At 40.6% G+C, this 2,042-nt stretch overlaps 1 protein-coding gene across 1 annotated transcript; it reads right to left on the minus strand.

Annotated features, from left to right (window-relative positions):
• LOC105176842 (uncharacterized) lies at window positions 1-1,605 on the minus strand. Its single transcript, XM_011099775.3, has one exon. The coding sequence runs from the start codon at window positions 1,355-1,357 to the stop codon at window positions 215-217; it is 1,143 nt and encodes a 380-aa protein (XP_011098077.1). The 5' UTR covers window positions 1,358-1,605; the 3' UTR covers window positions 1-214.
• Window positions 1,606-2,042: the final 437 nt, after the last annotated feature.

A 2,042-nucleotide genomic window follows, 5' to 3' on the forward strand; every position in this document is an offset into this window, starting at 1 on the left:
TAGGCTAAAGGGAAACAGGAGTTCATTCATATAGCCAGACAAAATCCACATGTGCCATTACACCAAACATGCAATGATATATTTGATTTCAAAAAAGTTCCCTAACAAAATTAAGTGGACAAGTGTAGCCCAACCATCTACAAATACAGTCAATATAGGACGGTACGAATCAGAAACAAACCTATTTCAGTTCAATTAGCTCTTGAAGCAAGTTTCATCTCCGCTTTTGTACACTCTTTGCAGTGTATATTTTGCCAACTTCATCTAAATAAGGGGCAACAAATTTCTCAAAGAACTTCTTGTCTGACATAATGTGCATTGTACCAAAACCAGGCCAATTTTTAAGCAGATTCCTCTTTTCCAAAGCCTCTAAGACTTGCAGCCTCGGCTTATACCTATTCTCAACGCTGTACATAAGTGAAGTTGGGTTGCTGATAATACACGACATATCATACTTTCCATTCTCAAGCAAAACCTCTATTATCTGCTTTATCTTCTTCTCCGACACAGAAAACACCATAGGCGCACTCCTGAACACTCTTAATATGTCATCTTCTGAGAAGCCCAAATTCTGGAATATCTTCATCTTGAGTTCCCAAGTCTCCTTGTTCATCGAACTAACTACCCGAACAGCATAGATAAACATACCGGAACTCCTATCAACACCCATCTCATCAGCCTTTTCAACAAATTTCCTCATTATTTTCGGCTTGTGCAAGAAAAACCTTGGGAATATAGGCATGAGCCTAATAATCTGCTCAATTGATATGCCACAGCTTTTCAAGAATTCAACATTTGGCACCAATGTCTTTTCTAAATCTATTACCAAGAACCACCCAGAAGTCTTCAAAACCTTAGCCACTTCAACATTGGATCCCAACAGGCCCTTCAGCACAGCTAACGAAGGGATGAGTCTGTTTTTCATGCTACAATGCAGAACCAACGGTTCTTTTGAAACAATCTCAGCAATCTCATCCGCAGAGAAGCCGAAATCTTGGAAAACCTTAATTTTGGGCTTGATAATTGTCTCCAGATTTGCCGAGAGGAACTCAGGCCTATATTTCACTACTTTCTCCACTTGGGTGCCCGAAAATCCACTCTCTTTGAGGAATGACAGAACTGAATCAGATTTCTCTGGGTTCTTAAGCCTAGTCAAAACAGAGGCAACTTGAGAAGCCGCTTCAGGAGAGAAATGGTGCTTGTGCAACAAGAAATCAGAAACTTTGCGGGCATCTACAGTTTGGTTTTCCGTCTTGGTAGAGAAATAATGAGACAGAGAAGCATGCGATTGGCGCAGAAAAGAGGAATTCTCGAAAAACAAACAAGTTAGACTCTTGCGTACGAGTGGAATCATCATCACAAAAATTCACACCTTGAATTAAATATAAGGAATCAATTGCTTTCAAGATAACAGGGAGAACAGATCTCGTGCCTGGGAGAGTACTGTTCTTCCGAAAATCGCCCAGAGAAAAGCTTGTTCTGCTCTCACGAGGGTTTTTAGGGCTAATCAGCTTGAGAGAATATCCCAGAGCAGCTATTTGAAACCCTAATTTGCTCAGACAAAAGGGGCAAATATTGCTCCTCCCTTACGAGGCATGAAAACTTTTAAGGCTAAAATTCATTTTTGTTCTCTAATTTGTATAATTTTTATAAAATATCATTGAGAATATAATATGATGAGTGTCTAACGGATTTATGTTGGAAAATGCCAAAAACACCCTTCATTAAGGGTATTATTGTCATTTAAGCAAGGACGCGCGTCCTTTCTATTAGGCGGGTCAAAAAGCCCCGACCCGGATCCACATGCCTTCGAAGACCCAGACAATTAAAGTCGTCCGATCATGGACGCTGGCCAGCAGGATAAGGCCACGTGGCTCATTCAATAGTATCCAGCTGTGCTCTATAAATAGACTCATACGACATGATTAGAGGTAACTGTTCTGCATTTATTGAGATCGAACTTTGTGATCGCTTACTTTTCTCTCGATCAACCTAACTTGATCGTCGGAGGATCATTATCAAGGACGTGCCCGACGAGCTCA

This window comes from Sesamum indicum, linkage group LG2 (assembly GCF_026168435.1).
Source record: "Sesamum indicum cultivar Baizhima isolate 11 linkage group LG2, ASM2616843v1, whole genome shotgun sequence".
NCBI classification, from domain to species: Eukaryota; Viridiplantae; Streptophyta; class Magnoliopsida; order Lamiales; family Pedaliaceae; genus Sesamum; species Sesamum indicum.

Bases quoted from the DNA above. Each gene is read 5' to 3' on its own strand.
- LOC105176842 (XM_011099775.3), bottom strand. From the start codon at position 1,357: ATGATGATTCCACTCGTACGCAAGAGTCTAACTTGTTTGTTTTTCGAG.